Raw genomic sequence first — 13,923 nt, 5'->3', positions numbered from 1 at the left:
ATATGCCATTTTGATTTAGACATACACCAACAGTCCCTCAACATGAAAATCCTGTGCTCCTGTCTTTATTTCATAGCCTGTGAATAAAATATATAGCTATAGAAATGCACAAATCAGACAGGTCACAGGTTTGATCACAAGTACATTTGGAATTGGCTTGTCTTTGGGAGATGGTTATGGTGCTGAAATCAGACGCAGCACAAGAATTCTTGATTGCTGGCACTGATGCCCACTCCGCGCATGTGGAGAGGACTAGCTCAGCTGCTAATACTTTCTGTAGTCAAATAGCCCTTTGATATTCACAGTCTCGGTTCCACATAGGAAGAATAATGACTAATTGATGTCCTGGACAATGACAGGATCTGTGGATATAGGTGGGCAAAGAAGCTGAGTGGTGGTAGTCGGTTGGGAGAGGGGTTTGGTAGAGGGCATTCAAACCTCAGCTTCTGCGAGTTTGTCTGACTCGTGGGGATAGTTTGTTCAGGCTAATTTGAACACTTACATCAGCTTAATGTAACAGATGTTTGCCACTAAACTAACACAAATAGCTTCCTCGATTGTTGCAGAGGTGGAAGGGAACAATGAGCTGGAAATGCCCATTGTCCTTGCTTTATCTCAGTCTGTAGACTATTAGCATTTTTCAAAAAAGGATTATAAATCAAAGATGGTTCTGAGGATTCTTGAAATGATTTGTTTCAAAATGTATTTTCTACTCGGAAGTTCCAGATGCTTTTCCAAGTGGATCATAGAATCCCTACAGTGTGGAAGCAGGCCATTTGGCCCCATTGAGTCCACACTGACCCTCCAAACAGCATCCCTCCCAGACCCACCCTATCCCTGTAACCATGCATTTCCCATGGATAATCCATCTAGTCTGCACATTCCTGGACACGATAGGCAATTTAGCCTGGCCAATCCACCCAGACAGTTGCCCAAGGATGAAATCAAACCGGGGTTCTGGCGCTGTGAGGCAGCAGTGCTAACCGCAGAGCTACTGTGACACCCAGGTAGATCTGTAAATACAACTTTCTTCCTGATCTCAACTGTATAAAACCTCTCTTCCACCTCCCAAATCTCCAAGCTCTTTGTATTTTAAGTCCAGTTTCAAGGTCACATTATAGAACCAGCAGAACAAAGGCCAAGACTGCCATCACAAGGTACTGAGGGGTACTACAAGTGTTTGCAATGGGCATTTTTAAGATCACTAGAAACAGCTGTTCAGCCCATCAAGCTCACTCCACCATTCTGTAAAATCATGACTGATCTGATTGTGACATTACCTACAATTCCCTGTCAATCAAAAATCAATCTAACTCTGCGATTCCATCTTGAATATATTCAGTGATGCAGCCTCAGCTGCTTCCCGAGGCAAAAAAATCCCAAAAACCAGAAATACTCTGAAAAGAAATTCTTCCTTACCTTCATTATAAATTGGAGACCCTTTACTTTTAAACAATGTCCCCAGTTCTAGATACCTATTGCCCTCAATGAGGGACATCCTCTCAGCAAGAGAGAAATCAAGAGGGCAAGAAGGGGACATGATAGCTTTGGCAATTAGAGTTAAAGTGTTTTTACAAATACATTAAGGACAAAAGGGTATCTAGGGAGAGAATAGGGCCCCTCAAAGATCAGCAAGGCGGCTTTTGAGTGGAGCGGCAGAACTTGGGGGCAGATACTAAACGAGTATTTTGCATTAGTATTCACTGTGGAAAAGGATATGGAAGATATAGAATGTAGGGAAATAGATGGTGACATCTTGAAAAATGTCCATATTACAGGGGAGGAAGTGCTGGATGTCTAGAAACACATAAAAGTAAATAAATCCCCAGGACCTGATCAGGTGTACTCTAGAACTCTGTGGTAAGCTAGGGAAGTGATTGCTGGGCCTCTTGCAGAGATATTTGTATCGATAGTCACAGGTGAGATGCCAGAAGACTGGAGGTTGCCCAACGTGGTGCCACTGTTTAAGAAGGGTGGTCAGGATAAGTCAGGGAACTGTAGACAGGGTTTGAAGGGATATGGGCCAGGTGTTGGCAGGTGGGACTAGATTGAGTTGGGATATCTGGTTGGCATGGACAGGTTGGACCGAAGGGTCTGTTTCCATGCTGTACGTCTCTATGACTATATATACACATTTCTGGAGTTCACTCCCTCCATTGTGCAGCATATCCTTTTTTTTGATGGCAGCATCAATTCTTAATCATGCCCACACTCTGAAGATCTATAGTAAATCTCCATTTTAATATTTACGTCTTCATTGTAAAATCATGTTTAGACCCAGTTTTTCCATCACCCTTTCAGTTGCCTCCCAATTGTTTCATTTTCAATTCCTGACATTAATAATTTATTTTAAATAATTTTCTTGATTATTGACAAACAGAACACGATATGTAAAAATTAACAGCAAGTGTTTCCTATTTGGACCTTATTTTTAATATGTAAGCAATTATCGGGTTCATCGTGTTGCAGGGTCCTATAATCGGGCTTTGTTTCAGTTGGAAAGGTGAATCAAATGCCAGAGGGAATAACGTCAGGAGAGATTGTTCAGGAGACTGCCGAGAATCAGAAAGAGGACGAGGCTGTGCAAGAGGTGGAGCAAGAAGCAAGCCAAGGCACGTTGGAACATCCCAGTGACTGGGAAAGGTGCAGCTTGCAGAAATCCTTGGAAGAAACTGAGAGGTAGAGAAATAAAGCAAGCAACATTCCATGCATTCTAATGTCAGCACTATATCTCTGTCTCATTTTTGTTACAGCTCTTGCCCACTTGCCATATCATATCACTTTATCAAAGACTTATTTGATTTATTTCCATGATTCACTTTGTCTTTCATAAAATATGACCCTTTATTGCAGTTAATTCATTTCCCAAAACAGTCTTGCCACTTGAGAGGCAGGGTCTTTGTCACCAAAAAAGAACTGAACAATCTAGGAAACACGACACCTTGCATATAGTATCAAACTTCTCACTACCAATTGGTAACATTATAGATCTCACAGAGAAGAATAACCCATCCGTTCTGTCTCAAACTACCTTAGCTTAGCTGTTGAAGGATGCCTTATATTACTCAAGTATTTTCTTCTTTCCATACCAGTATGCTAAAGCTGACAACTCTGTACTTTGTCAGACTGTGTCAGTTCACTGTGGAGATGCTAGAAGTTTGCCCCTATCCATTCCAGTCAAAATCCATCACACTTTGAAGATATTCAATATGTGGCTGTATCAGAGCTTCACTGGCACCCTCATTATCCACTTAATGTAAATTAATTTTTACAAATGAAAATGTCCATGGGATTTTCCCAATCAAGTAGCCATGAAAGTTTTAATTGTAATAAACTATTTTAAATAAAATTTACGGTTTTCATTAGAGCTCATTCTACATTGGATGGTGTTCTAGAGGAGATATTGGAACTGCAAAATCAGCCAAAGGAAAAAATAAACAAGATGCAGACAAGTACAAATAACTCAGACGGAGGAGAGGACTTAAGGTAGATCAATTGCTGCAGCTACATTCATTAATAGGAGTGAACTTTTAACTACTGTGTTCTGGACAATATGAGGGAGGTGTGTTCCCATAACTCCTTTCATTACATGCTGAACAAATAGGAACAAGATTGTCAGTGAAGCCACAATTGGTTACAGTATCATTATGGACATCAGTATTATTGCAGCTTACAAAATAGAACCTGATGCGCATCGGTGGAAAAAAAATTTAGTCAGTGTAATAGAAGATTCACCATCCCGGTTTGTAATCTTTATCGTTTCTAAGACCAGACTATGAAAAGTTGTCTGTTCAGCCTAGTCCATGAGATCATCATTAGCTGATTTGGTCATTCTCAACTCCACTTTCCCACCCTTTACCTCATAACTCTGGGTTCCCTCACCGATTAAAAATCAGCCCCGATTATAGTTAGCAACTAGCTCTTGCCATCAGTGTTAATCATATTTGCAAGTTTACCTTCAAAAGGTTCTCTTTAACCCCTTTTTAAAAAAATTGTCTCTCCTTTTTAAATCCTTCCCAATCCTCTAGCTAACCACTAATCTTTCCCATGTTGTATGTTTTACTCCCCCTTTCAATTTGATGCCATCCTTAACTCCTCATTAACTGTGATTTGTTTACCCCCTTAGAATTCTTCTTCCTCACTGGAATATAGCTTTGCTGTAAGCTATGAACTATAGGCACGGTGGCACAGTAGTTAGCACTGCTGCCTCACAGCGCCAGAGACCCGGGTTCAATTCCCGACCCAGGCGACTGTGTGTGGAGTTTGCACATTCTCCCCGTGTCTGCGTGGGTTTCCTCCGGGTGCTCCGGTTTCCTCCCACAGTCCAAAGATGTGCAGGTTAGGTGAATTGGCCATGCTAAATTGCCTGTAGTGTTAGGTAAAAGGGGTAAATGTATGGGTGGGTTGCGCTTCCGCGGGGTCAGTGTGGACTTGTTGGGCCGAAGGGCCTGTTTCCACACTGTAAGTAATCTAATCTAATTTTGTTAAATGTACATCGTTGTTCCTCAACTGTCTTTGTTGGCCAGCTGTCCTGCTTATTTTGTAATTATCCTTGATTTAGATGCAGCATAGTTGTTTCTGGCCAGTATTCCTCCCTCTTAAACTGAATACTAAAATTTATCTGTCAAGGTCATTGTTTCAAAAGGGATCTTTTGTTTTGATGTTACTTATTAAACCTGCCTCATTACAAATCCAGACCAATACATAGTTAGATCCACCACATTGTCCTAGGAAACTGTCCCAAATATATTGAATTCTTCCTCGTGGCTTCCTCTGCTATTCTAACTTTGTTATATGCCCTCATTATCTCCTAATTTATTATGTCCCACCACATATTCTGTTAGGGGGCCAAAGATGATTACTTCCAGCATCTTTCCTTTCTGTTTCTTACCTCCACCCATATATATTCTACATCTTCCAATTCAAGATCATTTCTTGATATTGTAGTTATTCCATCCCATACTAACAGTGCTACCTTACCACCCTTTCCTTTCTGTCTGTCCTTTCAAAAAGTCACATACCCCTGAATATGTAGTTCCCAGCTTTGATGTCCTTATAACTATGTCAATGTAATGGCTATAAGATCACACCCATTACCTTTATTTTTGCTGTTAATACATCTCTTTTTTTCTAAATAAAACTTGATTAAAATTTAGCATTCCAGAGTTTAGGGGCATGACAACGAACAGCTCAACAGATGGAGAGAATGGGACAGACAGTAAAATCAAAAAGAGCAAAAGGTGCACAATGGAATGAGAGGTTACAAGAGTTCACAGGAGTAGAATGCAAAGATTTGAAGATTTAACATTAAGGAACTAAGGCATTCATGAGCAATTAGTCTGAAATAGGAATTGGCACACATCACCTAATGGGACTAATTGTTAACCTGGCATTTGGATTTACATTAAGGTCTGGATTAATTCAGTGATCAGAGTATTTGGATTTATTTGCATTTCAGTCTGTTTATATATCATGTCCAATACTTTAGTATGATGATGTGTTTATCGCAATGTTGACAGTGTATCACAGAAAGAAGAATGCCCCACTAACAAAAATCAAACCAATATTTCAACTGCTGAAGGAGAAACAGAGGGAATTACAGGCAGCAGAATATCAAGAACTGGTGCTTCAGTTCCTCCTGCAGGTAAGATGCCAATAAAAAAAGTTGGGAGACTCCCAGACATGATCATAATGTCATGATCATAATTATTTTGTAAGAAATAAGCAGTTGAGGTACAGTGAATTGAAGACAATACAGGATTTGTAAAGAGTTGGTAGCTCACTATCACTTTCTCAAAGGCAGTAAATGCTGGCCAGCCAGAAACATACACAGAGTCAGAGACATACAGACACATCCCATGAATGAAAAAAAGACACCAAAATAAATCAATTTCATAGAAGTTCACAGTTGAAGCATTTAAAAGCTGATTGCTGATAGCTAATCTGTATTAACCACCACCTTCAAATCAACATGGTAAATACTGGAATGCCAACACATTGGAATCCAGTAACATAGCCAAAGACCTGGACTAATTTTCTAGAAACACAAATTAAATCCCCACTAAAAATCTGGGAATGCTAGTATCTGTACTGGTGACACAACTATCAGATTGTTACCAAACCCATTTTTAAAAAAAAAATAATGCCCTACAGAGAAGGAAATCTGCTGCCCTAAATCTGCCATCACATGACTGCAGACCTACAGTGTGGTTGACTCTTAATTACTCACATATAGCTGACCATGGCACTCAGTTCAAGGCAATGAATGCTGGCCTGTATCAGCACATTAAGTGGATCAATGTATGCCTTTTGCTTTTGCCTAGCACAATTTAGTGTGAAGGTTAAATTCAGTTAATATGTCGCTTACCAGCAACTACACGTAGTTTGAAATATGCAGAAATCAGAAGTTGTGCAACTTTATTTACCACTGTTTATTTTCAGGTAGCCTTAGTGAAGAGAATAGAAATCAAATCCAAAGAGCAAACTGGAACCAGCCTCACAGGTATGGCTAACTGCCAAAACAAAGGCCAAGAAGCAAGTTGCTTCATGGAATGGTATGTCTTGTTGCATCTGCACTCTTTATCTTTTTGGCTTTCTTTATGAGGTAAAGATGTCTCCACATGTCAAACTGCATATTAATCCTCCAGCTGAACATCCTCAACTCAACTTATTTTTAAATCTGCTATTCCAGAAAGATTAGTTTTTAAATACAATAGCTCTAACTTTACAGCTTTAAAAAGTCCCTTCTACACACAATAGTTATTCACCAAACACAGCACTGGTGACAGGAATGTTGCAGGCTGTAAAAGCACCAACACAATTGCAATCATACAATTGTGTGCCTACAATTTTAGATGTTAATTTTATTAAAGAAAACATGTACAGCCAGTGATAATTTGGATAACTATTAATGCACTGGAAATTATATAATCGTACATACAACTGAGTGGATAGGTGAAAGAAAACACAAATGGTGTTAACATGGGGAATACATTACATCGGAACATGTGGAAACTGGCATGTTTCACAATGAATCATAAAGGTGGGGAATTAAAAGGTAGAACGGCAAATGCCAGTTGACCTTCAGGAACTAATTTAATGCAATATCCCACCTATGTTTTGTTTTGGCAGAGTCATCATTTTGGATGAAACCAGGACTTGATATTAAATTCCACAAGGAGGAATTACAGTTTAAGAGAATATGAAGTACACTATGCTGTCCAATGTGCTGTATCCTCAAAATCCCTTTACAGATTTTTCAATTACCAAATATAATAAATTTAGTACAAGTGTTTAAATGTCTACTTGATCCAGATTATGAGTGACAACACAGGTTTGGTAAACTCAAATCTACTCTAAATGGCATTCTGTGATGTGCTTTAACCAGTTTTTGAGGGAAGGCTGATTTGATGAAGATCTTTAAACAATCCGATGGATACAGAGGAACTGCCCTTTGATTATCTCCTCTTTCTGGGTTCCCAATGTTAAATCTAGAGTGAAATAGGAAATTCCTTCATCTTTACCCTCAAACCACAATACACAAACATAGGTGGCATCTGAGAATCTTGACCTCTCCAGGTAGGAGAATAGTTAAAATAGATAAGGCATGATCCAAATAAGTAGCAGCACAGACTGAAGGGGCTGAATGACTTTAGGTTGTTTCCAGGTTTTCTTACTTATTGGCCTACCTTTACTTCTGTTCTGCCTGGTTTCCAATTGGTTATTTTCTACAATGTTATGACTGCTTTTAAATGTGCTGATGGGCTGTCACTGAATAGGCCAACATATAAAACCTGATGTTATAGGACCAGAATTACACCATTCAGCCCATCAAGTCTGCACTGCCATTCTGCGGTCTTCTTTCCGTAATCTTCAACCCCCTTACTAATAAAAACCTTATCTATTTCTGTCTTAAAATACACTCAATGACTTCACCTCCACAGCCTTCTGTGGCAATGAATTCCAAAGATTCATCACTCTCATTGCCTATTCTTAATTTCCTTGGGAAAGTTAAGGTCGGTCACATTGCTATTGGGGCTGGAGTCACAAGTCAAGGTAACAGTGGCAGATTTCTTTCCCTAAGGAACATTAATGAACAAGTCTGATTTCTAATGACAATCTTCACATTATCTTTCCAAGATGTGGACATGGGGCAACATTCCTCACTTAAAAGCGGTTGGAAGCGATCTTAGCAGTTGAAACATGTTGAATATCACTGGAGCAAACCCACTTTTCAAAATATCTTGTGAATTTGAAAGCAAGCTATTCTGCATAGAACCTAAAATCCGTATACAACCCATAACAAAGACTTTTTAAAAGATATGTGGACTAGTTGGTCCTTTAATGCATCTCATTTATGTTGGATGTATGTGAATGTATCCCACACCTCTCCTATTAACTTTCAACAAATAACCTGGATGTTGATACATAATACGTAAAGCTATGAACTAGAGAAACCACTGACAAGTGAGGAGAGAAGAATGAAGAGAGAGAACAAGTATGCAGAATTTAACAGATAACAAAATCAGCGATACAAGAAAAACGAAAAGTGATAAAATGAAACTTGAATTTTACACTGTTGGTTTTGCTGGAATCCGTGTCAACAGATTGCATTAAGGAGGTATTATAACTGTTCAAACATCAATATTTGCCAGGTACAAGATAGGAAATCATTTTTACGTTGAATTGCAGCTTTAAACCCACATCCCACCACCACTCACTTTCTCTCTTCCTCTAGGGACTAAAACTAAACATGGTTTAACATTGGGTCAATGAGCAACCATAAGGCCTTTTCATTACCACTGACCTGCAACTAACCAAATGGTGATTAATTTAAACTGTATAGCCAAATTCAAAACGACGCATGTTCAATTCTCCATTGCAGCCATCCTTAACTAAGGCTACATAAGTAATGAATAAAACCCATAATAACCTCATTTCACTTTATTCAACAAAAATGGACCATTCAGCTATCTTATTCATTTGTTCATGCAATTATACAAAAACAGCTAAATATATCAGTACAAAGAATCTTTTCAGTATGAAAGAAACAAAATAAAACGTAAGCAAATCTTTGCTTATTTCCTCTGTTGGTTTCAGGATTATCAAATATAGAAATTTAAATTTCAACTCAATCTCTTAACTTTACACCTTCAGCTCAGTGCAGACCAGCCAAACACCAGAAACAAAAATTAGACTTTCCACAAGATTCTATGAACTAGGAAGTGACAATACATTGTATAATTTCTTCCCCCACACAAATTACCAATCAAAAGAATGGTCACTAAATGTACAATATCTACTCTTTTTCAATGCTTTGTGCAAGGGTCAGGGAACTGCAAGAGGGTTAAATATAAATGCTGTGAAGGTGATTACTATGAGGTAACAGCTACTCGGATGGAATTTTGACTGTCCATATATGGAACAACATATAGCGCACAGATCCAACTTATCAGAATTTGTTTGGGGTGGGCAAGGGAACATTCCTCAGATGCAAACTCACCACTTCTGTTGCAGCCTATTTTAGGTGATTTAAAGCAACCAAAGGTAAAGTTACATATTTCCCTTGATCAGCTGCTCTCATTGTAAAAAATAAAATCCAGAACCAACAGCATTGAAAAGCCAAGAAAATATGGCGCATGATTCCACTGCCAATTAAAGTGACATTGCCTCTGTCTTAACAATTGAGTCCACTCTAGGAAGACCAGCCCCTAATACACAGCAAGGTCACAACTGAAAACAGCTTTCTAGACCTCAAGTTGCAGTTTCCCGATGGCTTTATGCTCAATTTTAATTAACAATCCAAAAGATCCTTGAATCCGTATCTTAAAGTTTGGAAATCTCCAAACAAGATAGTTAGTGAAATAGTTTTGCAATCCTCTCTGATTTATACAAGGTCCAAGTGAGAAAACCCGGTCTGGTAGAGGACTCTCAGCATTTAAGAGGGTTTGACGGAAAGTCGGACTCGTCCTTTTTTGTCTAGTTGAAGGATTTCAAGAGCTTTTAATGTTTTTAACTTTGATTCAGTTGCTTTCATGTTGAGCTTGTTCATCTGTATCACACTCAGCGCAGAACTGGAAGGAAAGCAAATTAAATGTAAAACAAACCTGAGATATAGTCAGTCACAGCTTTCCTTTAATTTTTGAAGACAGTAAATGACTAAAAGTACAAACATGAAGCCACACACAAAGCTTATTGAGATTCAGGCACAGTTAAAACTCCAAACAAATACTCCCAGTCTAACCACAGGAATGTGACATATGGAAGTTGCAAGTTGGATTGATATCTTTGAACCATCAAACAAATGCTTTTGGTTAGGAGGACCACAGCAGAATTTTATTTTCTGAATAATGTGGGGATATTTCCTTCCATGGGTTTCAAACTAAGGAAAGTCAGTGAGAGTTCAAATTTAAAAATAATCTTCTGATATCTTCCATTTTAAATTCTTAACTATGTCACCTTCGAGCAAATGAATCCATCTTGAATCATACTAACAGTGGCAAAAGGCATTATAGAGTCATAGAGATGTACAACACAGAAATAGATCCTTCAGTCCAACTCGCCCATGGTGACCAGATATTTCAACCTAATCTAGTCCCATTTGCCAGCACTTGGCCCATATCACTCCAAACCCTTCCTATTCATATAGCCATGCAGATGCCTTTTAAATGTTGGAATTGCACTAGCCTCCACCACTTCCTCTGGCAGCTCATTCATTGTGTGAACCCAATGGAAAATTCCATTCCTCGCTCCAATCTGCCAAGATTGGGAGGAATGGAAAAAGAGCAAGACAAATATATAGTGGAAGTTGGATACATACTGTTTTGACTTCTAGGGATATAAAACTGCAATGCAACACCTCCTCCCCATCCAAAATTACAAATTCCAGATTACTCCCAGTGCAACATGCTGGTGAGAGCAGGAATAAGGGGATAGATCAATGTGTTGCTGCAGAAATGGTGTCTCAGGAAGGGTTTAGATTCTTGAGGCATTGGGATCATTTCTGGGAAAGGTGGGACCTGTACAAACCTGACTGCACCTGGGCACAGGTGGGACAAATATCTTGAGCAGGCTTTTACTAGTTTTGTTAATGCAGTTTTAAACTAGTACGGCAGGGGGCTAGAAAGTCAAGTGTAGGCTTAGATGGGTCTGATTCAGATCAGGAAATGGGAGGTGGAACAGTCATTAGTGATGTAGTCAGCGACTGAGAAAAATGAAAAAAATTAGGAATAGAAAGCATCCAAAGGAAATCGATGGGGTTAAGCTATGTATACTTCAATGCAAGGAGTATTACAAACAAGACAGAAAAAACTAAGAGCACAAATAGACATGTGGCAACACAATATCTTTACCATAATACAAACCAGTCTGAAAAACTGAATAAATTGGCAGCTCAACAACCCTGGATAGAAAATTTTCAGGCAGGATAGAGTAGGTGTGACAGCATTGGTTAAAGAATTAAATACAGTGGTGAGGAGGGATGACATACTAAACATGTTAACAAACGATTCTTTATGGAGTTTTGAGTTTAGGAATAAAAAACAGGCCACCACACTTCTGATAGTACACTATGGAGAGAAAGGGAGATAGAAGATATATATACATAGGTTATATAATATAGCCAAATTTCTATCTATGGGAATGAGGGGGCAACAATAGTAAGAAACTAACTAACCCAATATCAACTGGGTTTCAAACATAAGGGGTATAGTGGATGAAAAATTAATGAACTGTGTCCAGGATTCTCTTCTTTTTGAACAAAACAAGCCCAACAAGACAAAACAATTCTAAATTTAGTTTTGGGAAATGAAAATAGGCAAGTGGGTGAAGTGACTACACGACCAGAGTTTGGTCAGATTTAGTATTACGATGAAACAGGATAGAGATAAATTGGGAGTCAAAGTTTTAAACTGGGTGAAGGCAAATTTTGCAAAAATGTGAAATTATTTGTCTGAGATGGACTGGAAAGGACTGCTAAAGGATAAGTAAGTGATAAACAAGTGAGATGCACTAAAAGGGAGATCCTTAGAGCACAAAGCAAAACAGACATGACCCCTCCAAACACAAGAAGAATGGTACTGTCAAATCTAGACCATCACAGCTGTCTTAAGTACAGGGCAAAATTAAACAGAAAAAGACTGCTTATGATAGTCACAAAAAACTCAAATAGCCTAGAGAGTAAAAAAAAGTACAAGATCAAGTAAACAAAAATTAAAGAGATGGCATTAAAAAAAACTAGCTAGCAAGCAAGCTGTTGAAGTGCCAAGTGTTGCTGCTTCTGAGTGGGCTTAGAGTTCAATCTGCACCAGAGGTGTGTTAAAACACGTGTTCAGAAGCTTCTCCTGAGAACAGTCGATGTACTTGAATATAACAGGGTCCTCTTGTGGTGAGTGATGGTGCCCCTACCTCTGAACTGGGTTCAAGTCCCATCTCCTTCAGAGGTACGTAATAACATCTCCAAACAGGTAAAGGAAAACTCAAAAGTTTTACCTGGATATAATGAGCAAAAGGACAGTTAAGAAAAAAAAGTGGGACTTAAAGAGGAAGGAGGAAGCTTGTATGAAAATGCAGATGATCAAATCATTGAATCCCTACAGTGTGGAAACATGCCATTCAGCCCAACAAGACCACACTGACCCTCCGAAGAGTATCCCACACAGACCCACACCCCCACCCTATTACTCTCTACATTTTCCTTGAAAGATTTGGGAAGAATTTTAAATTAACGTTTTGTCTCTTTATTCAAAGGAAAGAGATGATGTGGATAAAGGAATCCAAAAGGAGTAGTGTGAAACATTGGACAAAATAATGAAGGAAGTGTTAGGGGAGCTGGATTCCTTGTTACATGGACTTTAACAACTATAAGCTAAAAGGTTATGGGCCATATGCAGAAAGATGGGATTAGAAAGGGCATCTAGGTTTCCCAGAGTTGGATGGATCCCCTTCTGTGCTCTTATTATTTCTACGGTTCTGTTGTATAACGCCCTCAAGTGTTCCTCCAGCACTGCTTGGAACGTAAAGCAATACACAGGGAACGAAGTAAGGCTTGGATTCCAAGTACCCATACACTAATAATGTATACAGCATGTGCTATTGCATAGTTTCCTGCTCCAGATCAACTTACTCTGGCTGAAGGCCATGCAAGCACACAATATTGTGTGATTTGCTGAGTAAAAGGTCAGATTTTGTTTTTTCCCTTATATATGTAAATAAAGGCCACTGATCAAATTACTGTTGTACACCATACTAGAGTTAAATAACAGTTCAGGAATTCATTCAGTACTGCAAAGCTAACAGATTTAATTGGGATACAATCTAAAAAAGACAAGATTATGAATTTTTTTTGATTTGTTAAGCAACTACAGCAAACCAAGCAGTTGTCACAAGGTGACTAAAACTGTTGGGTGGTAATTAGATTAGACTCCCTACACTGTGGAAACAGGCCCTTCGGCCCAGCAAGTCCACACCGACCCTCCAAAGAGTAACTCAACCAGATCAGTTTCCCTACACTTACCTCTGACTAACGCACCTAACACTATGGGCAATTTAACTTGGCCAATTCACCTGACCTGAACATCTTTGGACTGTGGAAGGAAGGAAACCAGAGCACCCGGAGGAAACCCACGCAGATATGGGGAGAATGTGCAAACTCCACACAGTGGCCAGAGGCCGGAATTGAATCACTGAGACACTGTGCTGCCCATAAAAGCCCTCTGTCGATTTTCCTGCTCCTTGGATGCTGCCTGACCTGCTGTACTTTTCGAGCACCACTCTAATCTTGACTCTAATCTCCAGCATCTGCAGTACCCACTTCTCCCCAGAGCATTAGCCATGGTTAGCCAGAGCATTAGTAATGATAAAGAAATTGGGAGAGATACAGCCTTTAAACCAGGAGGATGAAAATCAGCAATTGTCAATGTCAGA

At 39.1% G+C, this 13,923-nt stretch overlaps 2 protein-coding genes across 2 annotated transcripts in view; one reads left to right on the top strand and one right to left on the bottom strand.

The window, feature by feature from the left end:
- Positions 1-2,507, top strand: part of LOC132830225 (inactive serine/threonine-protein kinase TEX14-like) — a 112,417-nt gene extending 109,910 nt beyond the window's left edge. Inside the window, exon 24 of the mRNA XM_060847758.1 lies at positions 2,470-2,507. Coding sequence (XP_060703741.1) covers positions 2,470-2,507 — 38 coding nt within the window. The remainder of the gene's footprint in view (positions 1-2,469) is intronic.
- The window catches only part of ska2 (spindle and kinetochore associated complex subunit 2), a 48,843-nt gene continuing 35,738 nt past the window's right edge, over positions 819-13,923 (bottom strand). Inside the window, exon 7 of the mRNA XM_060848414.1 lies at positions 819-10,073. Coding sequence (XP_060704397.1) covers positions 9,938-10,073 — 136 coding nt within the window. The 3' untranslated portion in view covers positions 819-9,937. The remainder of the gene's footprint in view (positions 10,074-13,923) is intronic.

The sequence above is a fragment of the Hemiscyllium ocellatum genome, chromosome 31 (assembly GCF_020745735.1).
Source record: "Hemiscyllium ocellatum isolate sHemOce1 chromosome 31, sHemOce1.pat.X.cur, whole genome shotgun sequence".
Lineage (NCBI taxonomy): Eukaryota > Metazoa > Chordata > Chondrichthyes > Orectolobiformes > Hemiscylliidae > Hemiscyllium > Hemiscyllium ocellatum.
Note: the sequence above shows the minus strand (reverse complement) of the source record. Positions and strands in the feature narration are given on the sequence as shown.